The sequence below is a fragment of the Amaranthus tricolor genome, chromosome 11 (assembly GCF_026212465.1).
Source record: "Amaranthus tricolor cultivar Red isolate AtriRed21 chromosome 11, ASM2621246v1, whole genome shotgun sequence".
Lineage (NCBI taxonomy): Eukaryota > Viridiplantae > Streptophyta > Magnoliopsida > Caryophyllales > Amaranthaceae > Amaranthus > Amaranthus tricolor.
The window spans coordinates 1,901,448-1,920,837 of NC_080057.1; the positions used below are offsets into that span (position 1 = coordinate 1,901,448).

A 19,390-nucleotide genomic window follows, 5' to 3' on the forward strand; every position below is an offset into this window, starting at 1 on the left:
GACTCATTATATTAGCTATTACCGAATTATAATAAGAGGGAAGTGCGGAAACGCTAGCACGCCTAGACGTAACGCGTTTTGGGTTATATACACTAGCGTAATAATCATAGAGTTCTGATAAATATTTTTTATATGTTCCTACATAATTATGTACATCAGTAGGCGGGCGATCTAACGCTTGGTAGTAAAATCCTATTACTTTAGTAAGGACCTCAGTTTTCAAACATGGGTCCAAAATGGTTGCGATTCTATAAATATAAGAAAAATCGGTAAAATATGCCTTCCATTTTTCCATCATATCTGCAAGAATCGGCTTCAAATATGGGTTAGTATCATCATGCGTATATGTAAGGAGATGATAAAAAATAGTAATACACTCATTTATTACTAAGTGAACGTTCGGTTCATAAACATATGAAAAAATCTTAGTCGCGTGGTCATACGCTTCTAATATTTTATGTACACCTATAGCTAATTCCCAAGTGTCATCAGCTATGTAACTATCTGTACACTCACTATATAGTTGTGTTATTACTGGACGATAAGCAATCGCCTTTCTTAATAAATCGTTGGTTGAGCGGGCCCCAACGTGTAGGAGTATCTAATGACCAATACACTTTTTTAAGTTGATATTGGTCACATAATTGTTTATATCGTCTCTTTATCTTTCCAATCCTAAGCCACTTCACTTTATCCCTAATTGGTTCTAATAAATCGCTTAATTGTTTTATACCTGCTTGGCAGGATAAGTTAACTATATGCGCACAACAACGTATGTGTAATAAGCTACCTCCAAGGATATAACTAAAAGCAGGTTCGTTATACAAAAGTTCTATACATTTAATGTTCGCAGTTGCATTATCAGTTGAACAACAAAATATCTTATCTAATAAGTTCCATTCTCTACATATCTCTACTAATCTATATTTTATGTTTTCACCGGTATGTCTTTCTGGCATTGCCTCAAAAGCAATTATTCTTTTTTGAATAATCCAATTTTTATCCATCCAATGTGCTGTTACACACATATAAGATTCTAAATGTGGGGGAGCAGACCAAATGTCTGTTGTTATGCTAACCCTACCATTAAAAGATTTAAACATTTCAACTAATTCATAGCGCATTGACTCATATAATTTAATTGTGCGTCTTTTAAGAGTGCTCCTACGGATTGCTCTATATTGTGGTTGCAATGTTTTTCTAGCGTAACGCTCGTGTGCCCTACTTTCACCGTGGTTAAAAGGCAATTCATCACAAATTACATACCTAGAAAATTCATCAATCCTATCATTACGATTATATCTAAAAGGCATACCTGTGCTGGGAATGTCCCACTGTGTCTGTCGGCTTCCACTTGTGGTCCCGCTGCCGCTTGCTGCATGAGTTACTTTTGTGATTCCATGCTTTTTTGCCAAATGTTGTTAAAAGATCCCGTACCACCACCTAACACGTATTCACAAAACACAATAAATAAATTTTTATAAAATATGAATATATAATGTATGTATAAAAAACTTAAAAAGTATTTACCTCTGGCGAAACTGTATGAAACTAAGGGCTTTACTCCTTGACTTTCACAACTTTGACAAGTGCATAAGAAAATATCTGGATTGTCGGTTGGTTCTTTTGTGAAATACGACCACACATGTGAAACAGCTCTACCACTAGGAGGTGGCATTGCCGGAAAAGGTTGTCTTACTGGTTCATCTTCATCTAAATAAATAATTTAAAATTATAAAACTATAATTAAATAAATAAATAATTTAAAATTTAATTAATTTGAAGAATAAAATTATAAAACTAACCGATAGTTTGGAAATTGACTCGTTTACCATGAGCTTGTCTTTGTTGTTGTTGTTCTCCTTGTTCTTCATGTGATCTTGTTGATGACTGTCGAGATATATGTATCCCAATAGGGGTTGTTGGTTCCTCTTCTTGTTCTTCTTCTTGCATTTCTCCTTCCACTTCTTCTGCATAATTATGTAATTCTGGGTCGTACCCTTCTAGATAATTTGGTTCATAATTATAATTACTAATGGAAGGTGTTGTTGGTACCGACGGAGTAGAAGTGGCCTTTCTTTTGGAGGAGCTGGAACCTCCCAATGATTTTGCCACTTTAGATACTTTTTTTGAGGCTTTTTTCAAAAATGAAGACATGATTGATAATATTGAAATAATAATAGAATTAAGAAATAAATAATTAATTAATAGACTAATTATATAATTAACTAAATTAAGAAATAATTAAAAGACTAATTATGTAATTAAGAGAATAATTGCATAATTAAAGAATTAAGTAGAGAGAGTAGGAGAAGAGATGAGTTGTGAATGAAAATGATTGAAAGTGGTGGGTATTTATAGAAAATTTCCAACGGCTAGTTCCCAACGGCTCTTTTCACGGTTCCGTGGAACCTGTGGGCCGGTTCACCCGGACCGGTTCCGGTTCCATGGAACCTGTGGGCCGGTTCACCCGGACCGGTTCCGGTTCCATGGAACCTGTGGGCCGGTTCACCCGGACCGGTTCCGGTTCGAACCCGCGATTCTTAGGTCCGGTTCATGCTGTTTTTTTCCGGCGGTTTCACGGTTCCTGCAACTTTTTTCCGACGGTTTCACGGTTCCGCGGTTCGGAACTTGTCGCGAACGGTTCCGGTTCCGGATCCGATTCCAAGCGGTTCATGACCGGTTCGGTTCCGGGTAACCCGCCCCGTGGCCATGCCTAGCCACAGAGTAAGAACAACTCATGCTTCAATTTACACGCAAGACGAACATTGCAGAGAAACAAATTAAACCACTGCTTAGAAAATCAGATCCGTAATACTTACAAAACCAACCTTATGTCTCATGAAGTATGTATAATTCAGCATACAAATTAAAACTATCAAAATACTTCCAGCATACATATGAAACAAATTGTTCGCCCACAAATTCCACAACCTATAACCTATACACAATGGCAAATCCGCCACTTGCACTTCAAAATCAGTGAGGCTCGGAAAATTTTCCACAAGCCAACAGTTTGAGACATAAGGTAACTTAAGGACCAACACCGACTACCAAAGAACAAACAGAAATTCTGCCTCAGCTAAGAAAGAATAATCATAAGGCATATCCACAACTCCTAGATCCATTTAATCGCACCACGGAAGACATTATGGAGATTTGAATTGCTAGACACCTCAAACTTAACCTTGATTAAGCCAACTACTAGAAAGATTGATGTTGCCGCGAGCACAAACAGCAAGTTTACAAAATTTACTGCCCTCTACAGTCTCATACAACTCAAACCAATCTTTTATTAGTATGAGCCCATCGGTGGCATGCCAAAGGCAGGCATTGGAGGCATGCCCATCGTGCCCATAGGAGGTGGTGGACCATAACCTCCACCCATTGCACCTCCTCCCATTCCTGGCATTGGTGGTGCCGGTAAAGCAAGAGGGAGTAATTGTGCATACATGTTCTGCAAAATATTCAAGAACAAAGATCAAACCAAAAATATCAATATATGGATATAAAATAAACGAAAAGGCAAATTGCACAGAAAGAAAACCATTGTGGTGTATATAAAACATCAAACCAATTTCATGAAGCATACCTGCTGTGCAACCAAATCTTTCTCCTCTGCTTCTTTTGCCTTGACCTCTTTTTGGGCTTCTAGTTTGTCTTTGATCAACTCATCGACTTTGCCCATGTACTCTCGAATAAACTGCAGGAGAAATACAAGTACAGGATAAATAGATTAAAGAGTGAAATTATAGGAATTCTTAAATAATCAATGACTTAAAACAGGACGGGTCTTTACTGACCTGCAAGAGATACGGGAAGGCAAAGTCCATCATATTGTTCAACCATGCTAGCTCCAATGCAACATCAGCTCTAATTAAATCATAACAAACAAATAGACATGATGCAAAGCATTCTTTCTTTCCCTGCAAAGGAATTAGGGACCGTAAAAGAGTCAGAAGAGCAAATACATTTAACATAAATCACATAAGGTTTCTCCCCAATTAGGCTCATCGTGGAAAAAGTGAAGAAAAATCCTATATACCTGCTCAATGAAATATATAAGAAGCTCCTCAGCAAGTTCACGATCACCAGACTGGGAAGCAGTCTCCATAGCATCCTTGTAGAGATTGTCTTTCTTTGACAATGCAATGGACTGCTTCCATCTACCGGCCTTTTTGTATATATAAGCTGCAATACGCCTCATTTCTAGCAGTTCGTGCTTCTCCACCTGTTTAAACCATAAGGTATCAGAATGGTGGTCAAAAGAGTATTAACTCAATGATAAAGATGTCTTAAGCAAAGGCAAAATCCAACAGCCTACCTTTTGGGCAAGACCTATCTGGTCAAAGTTATCGTGCAAGTCAATGGACTCACGAAGTCGGTCATAGTCTTCTTCCTCGAGATAGATTTCATTGAGTGCTTCATTTACAGCAGCTACGTTGTTGCTTTGTACAGCTACCATGTATGGCTTCACAAGAGGAAGTTGACCAGCCTGAAATATGACAGTAAATAACATCAGATGAGTAGAACAAATAATAAAACCAACTGTTCAGAAATCGATTAGTGCAGAGCAAAGAGGCACCTTTCTCATGATGTCCACGACCCGTGTATGGTCCACACGAAGAGCAAGAACATTTAGCACATCATTGATAAGATCAGGATGTTCCTGCAAGTAGAAGTGCACTGCCTTGTAGTATAGCTCCACATTTGCAACCTTAACAATGATATCTTTGAACTGCATGTGATCCCATGCTTCTGGAGAATGATTCATCACAGTGGTTGCAGCATTGTCATACTCATCATACTGAATATACAATAATGTAAGCTCCTTCCAATGTTGCTGCTCATCACAAGCCCTAATCAGTTTAGGTATGTTAAGACGGGTTGCAAACAATTTAATATGCTCCATGAGCTTCTCAGGACGGTATCTTGCATAGAGAACTCCCAACTCGGTGAAGATACCCATATGTGCACGTTCTAATCCCAATCCACTTTCCATAAGGGAGATGAGCTCATTAAAGCAGCCCCTGTTTTGATAGTATTCGCTGACCTCTTCCAGATCATCCACCTACAGAAAAGGAACAAAATTGAGAACAAAAGAAAAACATACAGGTCCAACACAACATTCTGGCAACAAAACTATTAACAAAATAAATAAAACATTTTACCTGTATGATAACATTAAGACCACATATCTGAGCCAGCCGGAATTCCTCAGCGTCCACACAAGCAAAGCAAACTTCCTTCCATGTCTTAGCACTGCTAGCCTTGCGAGCTGCATCAACAGCACCTTGAAACTGTTTCAGTTTAACGAGAGTAACCGCTAGCTTAGCCCAGTTAGAAATAAATGCATATATGATCTTTGCCGCCTCATATAAGGCTTCATCATATAAACGATCTCCAACATTTTGAAGATTGGCAACATTAGGCATGAGAATGAACTCTTCAATATCACTAAGTCTATCAATTTTTGCATACGCATAGATAAGCTCGCTGTCAACTTTGGGCTCCTTAACCTTCTGCCTAACCATCAAAAGATACCTCACTAAGTCATGGTACACATCAGCATCCCCAGCAGCTTTGATAACTTCCAGAAAATGGGTTGCATCCTCAGCGCGGATAAATGACTCTATAGCATCACTGACAAGACCTTCCCTGAGTTGGGCCTTTGCAACCTGAGTCCATACAGCATCCTCTTCAACACGGAATGCAAATTCCACAGCCCGATCAATGTTACGGATATTGTCAAGCAACACATCTACAGCTTGGACATTCAAGTTGAATTTCTTAAAGATAGCAAATGCTTCTTCATACAACTGTGCTTCCACTGCCACCTCTCCAACTGCAGGTCCATCAAAGTTGTCCAACCTATTGATGTAATCCATAACTCTTGAAGGATCCGCCTTAATAGCTGTAAGGATAAGTAGATTTTGCAGATTGAAATTGCCACTGAAAGCAGAGTTTTGTAAGACAATCTTTTCAAGAAGCTCAATTAGCTCATGAGGAAGATCAGCTGTCATAAAGGCCTTGACAGCAGCAGAAACTTGCTCGGGGCTCTTGCTTTCTGGCAAAGCTGTTGACACAACTTGATCTATTAATTGCCTCCTGTACTCATTATCTGGAGTGAGGACCTTCTCCCAGAGGTCACCATCCATTCTTTCCACAACGTATCTGAAGAGGAAAAACATTAGTGGATTAGAGCAATGGTAACAGTTATCAAACAAATTATTGTTTTGCAGTAAAAGTGAGTAACCATTCATGCAAGGCTATTAACTGAAACCAACCTGGCCTGCAGTTTAAATAAAGAATTCTTGTTCGTGACATTAATGAGCTCATCATCACATTGTCCCCGCCTATATGCAACAACAGCAAGAGTAGGATCCCTTTTCTCACAGTACTTGCCCACCACACGGGGATCATAGTATGGATTGGTTGTGAGAAAGTGTTCAGGATTGTTATTGCTGTCAATGATTATTTTACCCAGAGCATTATGAACATGTACATCAGTGCTCCCCTCACTAACGAGGTGCTCCAAGAACTGGGTGAGCAAACGCAGACGATTCCTGCCCAGAGAAAATATTAGCAGACTGAACCAAGAATGTTTACCATCACTAAATAGCAAGTACTAAACACATGCCGCCCACCTCTTCTCACATTCCTCCACAAGAGGCTCAACAGGAAGAAGAGATCGCACAGAAAGAATAAGGCCTTTGATAAAATCTTCGGGGCATTCGTCATCAAGCAGCTGCCCCACAACTAGAGGAGCATTGCTGGGGTTGACCTATTCAGCCAAAACCACGTGCCATAAGGAAATCATAAGATATCTGAAAAATTGAAGAGTGTGATTTCTTATTTGCGGAATCAAGTAGTTTACCTTTTGTACATAGCCTTCAATGTAGCGAAGCATGTTATTTTTGTAGAGGTAGTGGGTAAGATCAGGAACAAACCCAAATCGGTCACAAACATTTATCAGAGGCCTTGCATCAGGAAGCTTGGCTTCCATCAAGAAATTTTTCGTCTTTTCGGGATCATAGAAGTTTGATTCACGAGTTACACGTTCAACTTCCTTGATTTGACCAGTTTTAGCTGCTGCTTCAATGTATTTGAAATGAATCTCTGGATCCTCGCTGTCAAGCAAATGACAATGTTAGGTCCATAATGTATTCGTGACCCAAAAAGAAAATGCATCAATCTCATTGATAAAAGGTAGACACTACCTTGAGCTCAAATATGAACCTAAGAAGAAATATAGCCCTTCGTAAGATTTGAACTGCTCAAAGAGCTTTATGCAACCATCAATACCCAACTGTTCACAGTATTCTTTGGCAGCCTGTACACCACCAAGTTAGAGAACATTGGTACAAAGCAAAACCACAAAAGCACAAGGAGGAATGTTACCTGCACAATTATCTGCAGATTGCCTCTTAAATTTACTAGTAGAAGATCTTTCATGCACTCAAGAGCCCACTCTTTAGAAAGTGTTCCAAAGAACTCCACGAGTGCCTGAATCAAGACCGAATAATTAGCGAAAATTTCACATACATCTATAAACCAAATAAATACAAAATCAGCTCATCACCTGAGGCTCAATTGCATGGGTATTAACTATGACACGTTTGATGTCCGGCAGTTCAGTGTAATGCTGCATTAAACAAGAAGACAATTAGCCCAAGAAGAGAACCAAAATAACAAGAAATGTGTCTAAATAAATTCTAACTAAAACATATGTTACCTTGAGAGCCTGCAAATACAATCCAGCCTTTTCACAAAGTTGTGCAATTCGGGGACGATCATAATGGCTAAACATGCCATTAGCTAAGATTGCATCTGCTACATTAGGAAATGTTACAAGATTGATTTCCAGAACCTGTAGATTTCAGGATACATTAGCAAAGTAAGTTGCATTCAATAAATCAGATTCCACAACATGTAACAGAAAAAGTAAAATCTCACTTTAGTTTGGAGATAGCCGTGTTCTGGTAAGTTTGGCTTCAGCACATCGAGCAAAAATGCTGTTGCTTCACGAATCAAATTTCTCTGATAAAATAAAAGAAATCTAATGAATATTTGGCAGTAATATGTATCAGATAATAGACAGCAAAGTCAAAATAGTCCAGTATCAAACAGAAAGGTAAGCACAGACAGACTCTAGTTGATTTGAATAAAGAAATAAATACTAAAAGATGCTTCTAAAATTAAAGATTTATCAACAGTACCTGAAGGAACAGATCTGTGATGGTATTGTAATCAACAGGGCATCCACCCTCCATTTGAGACATCATCAAAGCAAAATTAACAGCTCCCTATCAAATAAGAAGACAAATATTAGAGTAGACATAGATTTTGATCTTTCTCTCAAAACAATCAACTCCCCAATGGCATATACCTGTGGGTCAGTCCGTAAAATTGTTTGCAAAAGGAACAAATAATCGGGAGTGTATCCAACCTGCAGCAAAAGCACTGACATTATTCAGTCAAAACAATAGAAACATTTTCACACTATTACACATAAGAGGAATGCGCATACACAGAGAATCACAAAAGGAAAAAGTGGATATATTAATTACAAAATGGTACAGAAAGTAATAAAAATAAATCATTCAAAAACCACTCTGTGATCTTTAATCAAGCAAACTACTTCTTTGAGCTCAAGACATTATTAGACAAAAATACACATTTCAATACACAGCACACAGGTAAACCATTATTATATTACTATGGCTGGGCATATGCCATTAGTTTGGTGCCATCAGCGTCACTAAGGCTTCCTACTCTCTTCCTGCCCCCCACCGACTGCCCTTCCTTCACCCATAATCAAGCCTCAATAACCTTCATCCAACAACAAACCAAGAATAGCAAAAGGCAACCAGCTTAACTTGGACCTTCAACCTGTTACGTACCAAAATTGATCTCTCAATGCAAGGTTATATTTGCAAGGTTGTGGGAGCAGTAACGTGTAAATAATGAGATGGGAAGACACGTGAGTGATACTCAAGGATGGTTCTTTTTTAATATTAATCCTTCTACTGCAAATTGGAATTTGATTTGCGTAAGTGACAACAATCCAAACTTGCTCTAATTGGGGATTGTTAGTTTTTAGCATTAAGATTTGTTTCTTTCAATTCTAATCTTCATCATGAAATATGGAAATGTAGTTCTAGAGTGACAAAAATCCAAAAATTGCACTTCTCCTTCTATAGCATTTGGTTAAATGGTATTTGGTTTGGTGTAGGTGCAACAGGAGTCAATGTTCACATAGTTCAGAAAAGCTATATGGTCAGATTTGATATTTTTTGATTTTGAGCAAATTGTAAACTCAAAATAGTCTGATAGCAAATTAGGTAATTATAACATTGCTTACAGGACGTGAGTCAGTGTTGCCAATTCGCAAATCCCACTGCGAATCGTGCATTCTGTATTGGGAAATGCAAATGACAGTCAGTTTTGTCTTTTATTTCTCCCATTTTGGGCAAATTGTAAATTCAAAGGGCAAATTACATAGCAAATTAGGTAACATAGACTTAAGTCATAGGTGATCTAGGAAGAGATAAGGGGTTATTTTTTGTATTTATGACAGGCTGTAGTACAGTTGGTAGGTAAAAGTACAATAAATGGAGCCTTCAACTGATTGAGGAGCTCCAATTAAGAAAATCTATATTTCCAGAATCCAAACAAACTTGAGTTTTCACTTCTACTAAACCAGCTTCAATCAAAACAAGTCAAAGGAGTTTGCCAACATAAAATAAGTCTCCGACAAATGCCTTTGTAGAATAGTGCAGAAAGATGAAATACATAGGGTAGAGCTTCTACTCGTGTACTTTCCTGACTTATAACTTATTGACAAGGGAAAAGTTTGGAGTTATTTCCAGGTTATGCACAAACATAGAAATAAGTTGCATATATGACTTATCATCTAGCAATGTAAAGTTTGCTTTAACTGATCATTCTGCAAGAACCGGAAAAAGAACTTCACGTTAATCTAGGGCACAAAACAGATATCACACTCACAATACCTTTTCTACACTACAATTAGAAAAACGTACACTAACCTGCTTTGAATATATCAATATCTTATCAAACTCCCTCCTCTCAGCAAATGCTGAGACAACCTTAGGAGTTACCCTAGCTTTGATGTATATTTTGAGAGCAAGGTCATTATCCACTGTCTGCGAGTAATACAGGGAATCAAAAAGGCACAAGAATTAATACAACAGAAATACATAGTCATAAGATGACAAACTTACAGACTAAAAAGCTATCAAAACAACAAAACAAACCTTCACAAGATCTCCAAGTTCTTCACTGCATTCAAGCTTGTCTTCTGCCAACCAATTTTCCAACAAATTCTTTTTGTTCTGATTTACAACTAGTCTAGACAATTCCAGTGACTCAAAAGCATTAAGCTTCCCTCTTGTTAACAATGTTCCAAAATACTGCAACAATGGTGGTGTTTGCCCAGCTTGCACGGGAACACTCTGCAACCCATAATAAAATTGTTTAGACAAATGCAATTATACGCTTAACAAAATCAACAATCAATGCAGCATTCTGATTGCCAAAGCTAAATGATTACATTATTCTTTCTCCATCAGATTTGAAAACCTTGAAACAACTTTTACAAAGTGTGAGAGGAACTAAATATCTGAAAGAAATATTTTGAGCATACCTGAAACTTAGCAACAGTATCAGGAGTACGCAAAAGGCCCTGAGGAGATTCTGCAGCAAGCTCGGCTGCCTCCTTGTACTTTGTCTGAGCAAATAATTCCTGGAATCGCTGGACAACCTGAACAAATATAACAGAGCATATAAGACTAAAAGCTTTGCAGATTACAAGTAAAAATAAATTACAATAAAACATCCAACCGGCATAAATTCTCTATTTTACAAAGATTATTTAACAATTTTCCATTAGCACACAACAATAACATCAACATTTATAGCCACGAGAATAATAGATGGAACTATGTTGTAGGATAAAGTTTAAAGTCATTACATTTGCATTACAAAATCTGGGAGGAAACTAAAAAAGAAAGAGTTATCCTTGTGAGACCGTCTCTCGGTGAGATGACATCAAAGCAATGAGCTCATATGCTAATAATTGTAATAGTTGGGCTATTCAACCCAGGTATGAAGAACGCCTCATGGTGAGACCGTCTCACACAAGAATTTGTGAAAAGGAAAAAGGTGAGAAGAATAATAGACATGATAGAGGATAATAACATATGAATAAGCACAATGCATATCTTTTATTACAAGTCTTTGACATAATCCATAAGCTCAATTCGCCATAAGTAACTACTTTCTTACTCAAGTATTCAACTAAAAACTCTGTATTTAGTCACATAAAAAGAAACCATAAGATATTGTGCTGTTGCTTAACTACCCAACTCTTATCATCAAGAGTACAAAAGATATGCTATACGCCTAGATGCTTAATAACATGCCAATTGTTTACTCTAACATCAGGCATAAGCCTAAGTTGCAATAAGGAATTGAATCCTTCCTATACACCAATCCAAATAAGTATTCTGCATTTGGTCAGATAAAGATAAATTATTTGACATTTAAGTTTATTCTAACATTAGCCATAAGCGTAAGTTGCAATAAGGAATCAAGTCCTTCCAGATCACATATCCAAATAAGTATGCTGCAATTAGTCACATCAATATAAATTATGTGATACAATTAAAAGTCACCATATACTATCCTAAGACCAAGTTGGCCACTTCACTCAAATGAAATTTCATTAAACACTGACTTAGCTATCATAGTACCGCAAGAAGCAAATAAAATTTGCAATTAGAGAATCAATTTCATACAAGCAATAGAAGAGTCAATTATAGGACATGGTTAAAAATTTTACACATACTTACCAAGTTTTCCGCGCCAGGAAGGTTTGCACGCTTAGCAAGATTAACTGCAAGCTCCAAGTTGTTGAGCTGGGAAGTACCATTCAACATTTAATGACACGAGTTCATGTTCTGGTTGATACACTAATTGAATCTAAAACTCCAAATCCTACCTGGCCACTAACAAATGGCACAATTGTTGATTCATTTACAGTGGCTAACAACACCTGACCTCGTCTGTTGACAGCATAAAATCCACCAACTGAGGTTGCTTCAGAAGTCAAAAAGATTGGATCCGGACTAATCCTGTTTCTGTAAACTGCACTGGCTGTCTCCAGATCATAGACAAACAGAAGCCCAAGCTTTGTGATAACATATATTAGCCCATACTTCTGAGATACCTGCAGAACACAAACACAACACGTGAGCATAATTTACACATCAAACCTCTAAGTTGCAGAAAATAATCATGAGCCACCGAAGTAACCTGCATAGACACAGGAAAGTCGTCTGCAAAGTCAGGAGGGAAGAAGAGATCAGCTTGTTTCTTACTAAATCCGGGTTTCCCTGACAGAATTTTCACAAGATCAAATTCAATTCTACCAATATAGCATCAAGTCTTTTCAATCAACCAACAACAAAAACTGTTAGCATGTGGCAATCCACTTTATCAAGGAATCGTAACCACCTAAAAAGGATTATCACTAATTCTTTACTTGTAAGAAATGACTGCAAAAGTGCAAAAGCCTTTACCAGGCTGGGCACCAAGTTCAATGACATGCAACTTCGAAGCAACTTGTCCAGCATTAGAGGCCTTGCTGGCAAAGCAAATAAGAGTTGAAGGGTTTTCATTTCCAGGAGCCTATACAAGAATTCGAAAAAAGATGAGCAAATAAGAAGGGAATAAAACCAACTGAGGCAATGAATAGTAACATTTTGAAGTGAAGTAGACACTCTAAGATGAAAACCTTGAATTGTGCAAAGGACGCTGCATGAGCTTCAAGAGCTTGACTACGCTGTTGGTCCACCGAATACAGCTGCATGTTCCCCTTCACCAATTGTGGTCTCTGCAATATGAGACACCAGAACCTCAGTTAATCATGAGGGGCCTTGAAAACATATATGTACACTCTATTCTATATAATCGGTGCACAAAAATGTTAAGAGTACTTGACACACTTTTCTTGAAAAGTTTATCAAAACTTAATAACTAGATGCAACCACAGAGTAGGAAGCCGTCCCTAGGCAAAAAAATAACAGCATTACACTTCAGAATTAAGACATATATTGTGTGCAAGAATGATTTCCTCCATACAAAAGGTGACATTAGATCTAACTTACTCAAGTAATGAGAAATAACATGTCCCACAATATACCTCATATATCGTTCAAAAACAACTATAAACAGAAACAGAACAATCAGGAAACCCATACCTCTGGCGCGCCAGGAGCAATTCCTATCAGAACGAGCCATTTTTCTGAAGGATCACAGCGGTAGTTGATTATTTGATTGTTGGCCAGATTTGCGGTCCGCTCGAACATTTTCATTGGCTCAGAATCACCTAAATATAGCATACAGAGTATAATATAACAAGCTACAATTCTTGGGATATAACTAGAAGAGGAAATCTGTGGCTCTATTGTGAGCAAGCAGCCTTACCTTCAATGGACCAGTGGTAAACAGATGTCTGTGTAACAAGACCTAACATCTTAGGGGTAATCCATTTCCAGAAGACAACCTAGAGAACAAAAGGTCATCAGAGTATTGTAAGATTTGTAACATCTATCAGGAAATTAAGCAACAAACAGCATGACCAAAACGTGGTGCAGAAAATTAATTGCGCAGCATACCATCTCAGGCATTTGATAGGACTTTATCTTTGTTTTCGCTTCAATATTGAAGATCTGAAGGTGGTCTTGAGTAGTCCCTGGAACTTGAGCTACACATCCAAGATCACAAATTAATCTAGAACACAATCATCCAATCATTCATAGCATTTCAGAAGCATATAAACTAAAAAAGGAAACCTAACATGGTAAGAAATATATGAAGGCTCTCATAATAAAAAGCAGCAGCTAATTTGCAATTTCATTGACTCAACAAACAAATAAATTGGTAGATAACCCAGATCAAAATATATACAGTAAGAACATCATTCAAATCACACAAGAAAGTATCTTTCAGGTCTAAGAAAATCCAGCTTCTTGGCAGTTCCGTGCACAAACCAAAAAAAGAGTTTGACAAAAGGGATCCTACCTTTAAGGGCGAGAATTTTTGAGTTAGGGTTCATCAGGGCAGAATCAGCAGTGATGGGACGTCTCAAGGGCTGCATCGGCAAGTTCATATCAATAATAACAACAGTATTCTGTGGCGAAGTCTCCCTTACACAAATGTATTTGTCTGATTCCATTGTTACATGAGTGAATGTAATAAACTGTGGATTGATCCCTACGGCTGGTAGCTGCAAATTCAATAAGATAAAACCTCAGCCCAATTTATAAAGGCATCTTAGCTTCGCTAAATTACAGATCAGAACTTTTGACCAAGTAGACCTAGGCATCTTGATACTTCGAAATTGTGAACTACAATAAGTTGCAACTTAAAAACTTAATCCCATTGAAAAATAAAATGGAAAATACTAGTTAATCAAATTATCTAACTGAATTTATGTCAAAACCTAAGCCCATTACCAGAACCACAAGGCAAAATATGCAAATTCCAATAATACACCAACTCAACTTCACTCCAACCCGAATTCAGAACACTGGTTCCTCATACTTTCACAAACTACTGATCAAAATCTTTCACCGCAATTCCAATTCAAGTCCACAGATTCAAATTAAGCACCTCAACTAGACGAGAATCAAATCAAAGTAAAAAAGTTCAAATTCAACTTATTTTGTTGAATTAAGAATGAATTCTAGAAATCCATATTCCATCTTTTATAGCAACTCTATCTCCCTCCAAGTTAGAACCGAAAATTCTCATACTTTCACTATACTGATTAAAAACAGACACTATTTCAAATTCAAATATTCCGATACACAACTTTACTAAACTCGAATGCAAAAGTAAAAGAAGTTTCAATTAAACTTAGTTTCGCTGCGTCATTGAGAAAAACTACGACTAAATAAATTATGTAAAACGTAGTTGAACAAACTATATGCAAAGTCAAATATTAAATCTGCTACTTCAGAGATAAAATTTTGATCATTACACCAACTGAACTTCAGATACTTCCACTAGATCAATATCAAAAATCTTTCACGAATTTCAATTAAATATCTGATTTCAATATAATTTCAATACGTAGAGTAAAAGGTCTGAATTCAACTTCGTTTCGCTGTATTACTGATCCATCTAAATCAAGCAAAAACTACTCAAACAAAGATCAAATAAAATATTAAAAACCTCACACTCGACTAAGATCTGAGCAGATCCAATTCGAAAATAACCATACAGTAAACTACAAAATCACTAGGGTTTGAAGTTCCTTAACTCAAAATAGTCGAGCAAAAACACTTCCAATCCGTCAAACATAAAACAATTTAAGACATTGAAGTTTGAAATGGCGAAAATGGAGGAGAATAATTACCGTTAGGGCTTCTTGCATGACAATGGGAGCATTAGCGGCAGCCATTGTTGAATAGATCTCTGAATGACACGATTGAAATTTTGGCGAATCTACGATACGTTTGTGAACCCTCCCTTGAGAAAGCGAGGGTTCTTCAATGGAAAGAAATTAGGAGAGGGAAAGATCCGAGTGTAGAGAGAGAGGGGTGAAGGAAGATGGAAATGAGGAGATCTGTCGGAGAAATTCGAGTCGGAAATAGTACAACGACGACTGAGAGGGAAAAAAAACAAATATTGATAACATCGTCTCTTCCCCACAATAATTGAAAATTTAGTAAGATTGCGTTTGAAAATAAGTATTTCATTTTAAATTGTAGATTTTAATTATGAATTTATTAAATAAGAATTTGAGAATAACAAGCTTAGGAAAGTTATTCTCAAATCCTTATCTTTAACCACTTTGAAAACATTGTTGGATTTGATTCAAATTCAAATTTGAAATTTTTTAATTTGTCAGACACTAAATTTGAGTCAAATTCACATTTTCAAATGAAATCAACATTTTCAAACATAGCATAAAAGAGTTGTCAAATTAAAAAAAAAATATTCTATATAGTAGCAATTTAATTTAGCGAATAGTAAGTGGTAACAATCTTAAAAAAGATTTCGCAAAATAACATTGTAATTTTGAATTAACCTAACATAACATTAATGCCCAAAGTTTGATTATACGTAAGTTGCGAAATTTCATTTTTACACTTATTTTCTTTTCTTGAAATACAGTAACTTTCACCATTTTCATTGCCATTTCTTTCATCCATATTTGAGTTGTTTTCAGAAATGTAGATAGAAGGTGTGAGACGTAATACGTTAGCAAGCTTGTTGAAAGGTTGTGCAAAACTTTGGGAGTTTAACTTTGCTTCATGATTATGCCTTAAAAAAATAGGTTTGAAATGGGTGTTTTCCTTGGGACGGCTCTACTTGACATGTATAGTAAATGTGGTAGTTTAGAAGTGGCAAAAAAGGTGTTTGATATGTGGAAAGACGAAGCTTAGCAACTTGGAATTCGATGATTTCGAGCTTGGGTGTGCACGGGTGTGGAGAAGAGACTTTGGGTCTTTTCGAGTCAATGATTGAGGAGAATGTAATGCCAGACGCGATCACAATTGTAGGGGTGTTGAGTGCTTATGTTCAAAGGCGCAAAGTGGATGAAGGATTAAGATATTTCAAGTTCATGACTGAGGAGTATGGGATTATACATGTCTTGGAGGATTATGTTTGTATGTATGGGGCCTTGCAATGAAGGAAACAGAGACCAAATGGAATGGAAATCAAAGTTTTGTACAGAACAAAGAAACTAAGGTGTTCATTCAAAGATTTTACCTTTAGGAATTTACATTTTGAAGTCTAATTATTCCATTGGCACATTGTTGCTTTTACAGAGTGATATGGATTATATATACCTTATCAAGAAGAATGCATATAACTTCAAGCTGCAAGTTATAGCGATATGTGCAACAATGTGGTTTGCAATGACAGTAATGTGACAATGGTTATCAGTCAATTTGAAGGAAATACGTGGGAAGAAGAAGATGGATGAAAGAAATGATAATAAATGTTGTGATTGGTGTGACTTGAGTGCACATTTGATGAGGTGCATTCATGTGTGACCTTTGGGATGGAATCCCATGAATGTGTTAATATGGATGTATTAAGTTAAGTTTTGATGATTGATTTATAATGATGATTAAGTGTAGATTAATAAGGTAATGAAGTGTGAGAGTTATGGGACTTAATGAAGAAGTGCAAAGGACTTGGTTTATGTTTGATTTATTGAAGCTCGATCAGACAACTGACAGAAGAAGCAGAATGGTCGCTCGACCTGTCCGCTCGACCGAGCGAGCCTTATTGATTGATCGAGCGAGCAAACAGAATGCATCCAGAAAGGGTCTGTACTCCGCTCGACCGAGCGAGCTCTCTGTTCCAGTCAAGCGGTTCCTCTGATGTGCCTAAGATGCTGTTTTCGACCTTTCAAGTTCTTGGAGAAGTTTCATGTCATTCATTATTCAATATTAATTCTGTATTTAGTGAGCTAATGACATTTATGTACCTAGTACTATATATAGGGAGCTCTCAATTATCAAATGAACATCCACATCAAACACAACCCCTAAACCAAACACATAGCCTTTCTTGTTTGTTATCTCTATCTCAATTGTAATTCTTCATATTAAAGTGTTGTTTGTATTCTTTTGATATAATATAAACATAAACTACACACCACGGAGGACATAGCCAACATTGGGTGAACCTCCTTAAATCTTTGTGTCTTTTGTTACATTGTCAAACTTATTTTATTCATTGTTGTTTGTTCTTTGCATCGTATCGGTATTTGGCGATCATTATACATTGGTATCAGAGCCAAGTTGTTGTTATCGTGTTTTAGAGGTTATATCGGTGCAACATGGCTACAATGAAACTTGATATTGAGAAGTTTGATAGGAGTGTGAACTTTGGCTTATGGCAAGTCAAAATGAAAGCTATTTTGATACAGAATGGGGTGCATAAAGCACTAGATGGTGTGGAGAAGAAACCGGAAGGCATAAGTGAGGCTAGGTGGGAAGATATGGATGCGAAGGCTCTATCCGCCATACAACTTTGTCTCTTTAATGAAGTTTTGAGAGAAGTTGTAAAGGAGGAAACTTCTAAAGGCATTTGGGATAAATTGGAATCACTCTATATGGAAAAGAGTGTTACCAATCGACTTTTGTTAAAGAGTCGTTTGTATGATCTCAGGTTACAAGAAGAGAAGCCTATGAAGCCGCACCTTGATGAATTTTACTCAATAGTTATGGATTTGCAAAATATTGATGTAAAAGTGGATGATGAGGATTTGGCTATTCTTTTGTTAGTTTCTCTACCGTCTTCATATAAGCATTTTAGGGAAACCTTGTTATATGGAAGAGACACTTTGAGTAGTGAGGATGTTAGAAAGGCCTTGACTCAAAAGGACCTTATTGATTCTCAATTTGCTCAAAAGGAGTCAAGAGTTTCCAATGGTGCTTTATTTGTTAAAGAGTCGAGTAGGAACAAAAGGAGCATGACTTGCAATTTTTGTAAGAAGAAGGGCCACTTCAAGAAAGATTGTTGGAAATTAAGAGCCAAACAATCCGGTGAAAGCAAATCCGCAAGAGCTAGCTCCGCCGAAGCTAGTTATGTTGAAGATGAGATATATGATGTTGATGCTCTTGTAGTTACTAATGAATATAAGGGTGGTGATTCTTGGATTTTGGATTCGGGATGTTCTAGACACATAACTTTTAACTCTAGGTTCTTCTCAACTTATCAAAAGGTTGATGGAAGAAAAGTCACTATGGGCAATGAGGCTAGTTGTCCGATAGTTGGTATTGGAGATGTTAAAATTGTCATGTTTGATGGTGTTGTAAGAACATTGACCGGAGTCCTTCATGTTCCAGGTATGAATAAAAACATAATTTCCCTTAGTATTCTAGATAAAGAAGGTTTGAGTTGCATTGGTGAAGGTGGAGTGTTGAAGGTTGGCAAGGGTCCTAATTTGTTCTTGAAAGGATCCATTAATGATGGCATGTATATGTTTTTGGGTTCAACCTTAATTAATTCGGCTTGTGTGTCCACTACTTCAACCAAGCATAAAAATGAAATTGATACTTCTTGCAATGACAGTTTGAGAATAATTTCAACATACTCCAATGAGTCCGTGAGATGTATGGACTTGATTGGTAATTAAAAGCATACTCTTGTGAGCCCTTTGAGGGCATGTTTAGTGCATGTGCTATGTTTATGCACATGTTTTGTTTTTATTTTTGAGTATGATGTTGTGTAAGTTGTTATGTTAGGAGTGAATTAGAGAATTCTATTGACTTGGGTGAACTCAAGTCAAGGTGGAGATTGTTGTGATTGGTGTGACTTGAGTGCACATTTGATG

General features: G+C 37.0%; 2 protein-coding genes across 2 annotated transcripts; both read right to left on the minus strand.

Annotated features, from left to right (window-relative positions):
- Positions 1-600: 600 nt before the first annotated feature.
- Positions 601-2,638, minus strand: LOC130826415 (uncharacterized). Its single transcript, XM_057691985.1, has 4 exons — positions 2,497-2,638; positions 1,806-2,412; positions 1,531-1,713; positions 601-1,443 (listed from the first exon to the last, which is right to left on the minus strand). Exons 2-4 carry the CDS (start codon positions 2,155-2,157, stop codon positions 1,385-1,387), a joined length of 594 nt encoding a protein of 197 aa, XP_057547968.1. The 5' UTR covers positions 2,158-2,412; positions 2,497-2,638; the 3' UTR covers positions 601-1,384.
- Positions 2,639-2,768: 130 nt separating this feature from the next.
- On the minus strand, positions 2,769-15,759 carry LOC130826414 (clathrin heavy chain 1-like). Its single transcript, XM_057691984.1, has 30 exons — positions 15,449-15,759; positions 14,110-14,314; positions 13,704-13,792; positions 13,513-13,591; positions 13,287-13,414; positions 12,821-12,919; positions 12,606-12,714; positions 12,340-12,419; positions 12,026-12,253; positions 11,877-11,942; positions 10,670-10,786; positions 10,281-10,478; positions 10,053-10,169; positions 8,390-8,449; positions 8,220-8,306; positions 7,957-8,040; positions 7,736-7,870; positions 7,583-7,645; positions 7,402-7,506; positions 7,221-7,333; positions 6,878-7,130; positions 6,648-6,784; positions 6,288-6,566; positions 5,172-6,174; positions 4,586-5,071; positions 4,325-4,495; positions 4,046-4,231; positions 3,804-3,926; positions 3,593-3,703; positions 2,769-3,457 (listed from the first exon to the last, which is right to left on the minus strand). Exons 1-30 carry the CDS (start codon positions 15,491-15,493, stop codon positions 3,296-3,298), a joined length of 5,118 nt encoding a protein of 1,705 aa, XP_057547967.1. The 5' UTR covers positions 15,494-15,759; the 3' UTR covers positions 2,769-3,295.
- Positions 15,760-19,390: the final 3,631 nt, after the last annotated feature.